The following is a 1,024-nucleotide window of genomic DNA, read 5'->3' on the forward strand; positions in this document are numbered from 1 at the left end:
CCCTCCCCCAAACCAGGTGCATGACCCTGGCAGTAGATGTGGCTGACACTTTGGGCTCTGAGGTCCAGGGTCTGGGGTTTCTCCCACGGTTTGGGTGCCTGCTCCCTGCTCATGTCCAAGCCGGCCATCTCTGTCTGAAACTCTTTCTCCTCTGGTTTTCTCCCTGGTTTCCTGCTATAGCGAGCTCTTCACCACTGTCCTGGACATGCTAAGCGTGCTCATCAATGGGACCCTAGCTGCAGACATGTCCAGCATCTCCCAGGGCAGCATGGAGGAAACAAACGTGCCTACATGAACCTGGTGAAGAAGCTGCGGGTGAGCGGAGGGAGCCGAGGCCTAGAGGCCTCCTCCCTCTTCCTTGAGGGAGTCCAGCCTCAGTGACATCATCCTGCCCCTCTACCCTTCCCTCACACATCTGTGTCTTCTTTGTTACTTGTTTAGTGAGGATTTACTGAGGGTTTTCTTCGGGCCAGCTTCTGTGCTGGCCCCTGAGAGGTCCCATTCCTTGTTTCCTGTGTTCTGAAACTCTTGTCCCATCTTCTTGTGCCTGCAGAAAGAGTTGGCGGAACGCCAGTCGGATAGTCTGGAAAAAGTTTCCCAGCTGCTGCCACTGCCCAAGCCGACTCGAGATGTGATCACGTGTGAGCCGCAGGGCTCCCTTATTGACACCAAGGGCAACAAGATTGCTGGCTTCGACTCCATCTTCAAGAAGGAGGCACGTTCCATTATCTCCCCCCCCCCCGCTTCCTGCTTCCCACCTTTGTTCCCCTTTGGGCCAGAGCCTCCCCTGCTTTAAACCTTATAGCTGCAACAAGTTCATTGGGCTCCATGAGGAAGCAAGAACCATCCCTGGGGTGTGAGATAATCACTTATTTTCCTCAAGTATCTTCTCCCTGTCTTGGGAATCTCATTCTCTTTCCTTGGTCTCTCCTTTTACCCCTCCCCACTACCCATCATCCCCACCACCTTTGTACCTGCCACCCATTTCTCAGCACCCCAACCTCTTTCCTCTGCCCCACCCACA

At 54.5% G+C, this 1,024-nt stretch overlaps 1 protein-coding gene across 1 annotated transcript; it reads left to right on the forward strand.

The window, feature by feature from the left end:
* The first annotated feature begins 26 nt into the window (after positions 1 to 26).
* LOC104983459 (mediator of RNA polymerase II transcription subunit 12-like) lies at positions 27 to 1,003 on the forward strand. Its single transcript, XM_010832899.1, has 2 exons — positions 27 to 315; positions 554 to 1,003. The coding sequence occupies exons 1-2, from the start codon at positions 292 to 294 to the stop codon at positions 794 to 796; spliced, it is 267 nt and encodes an 88-aa protein (XP_010831201.1). The 5' UTR covers positions 27 to 291; the 3' UTR covers positions 797 to 1,003.
* The last annotated feature ends 21 nt before the right edge of the window (positions 1,004 to 1,024 follow it).

Source organism: Bison bison, unplaced genomic scaffold (assembly GCF_000754665.1).
Source record: "Bison bison bison isolate TAMUID 2011002044 unplaced genomic scaffold, Bison_UMD1.0 scf7180017836775, whole genome shotgun sequence".
NCBI classification, from domain to species: Eukaryota; Metazoa; Chordata; class Mammalia; order Artiodactyla; family Bovidae; genus Bison; species Bison bison.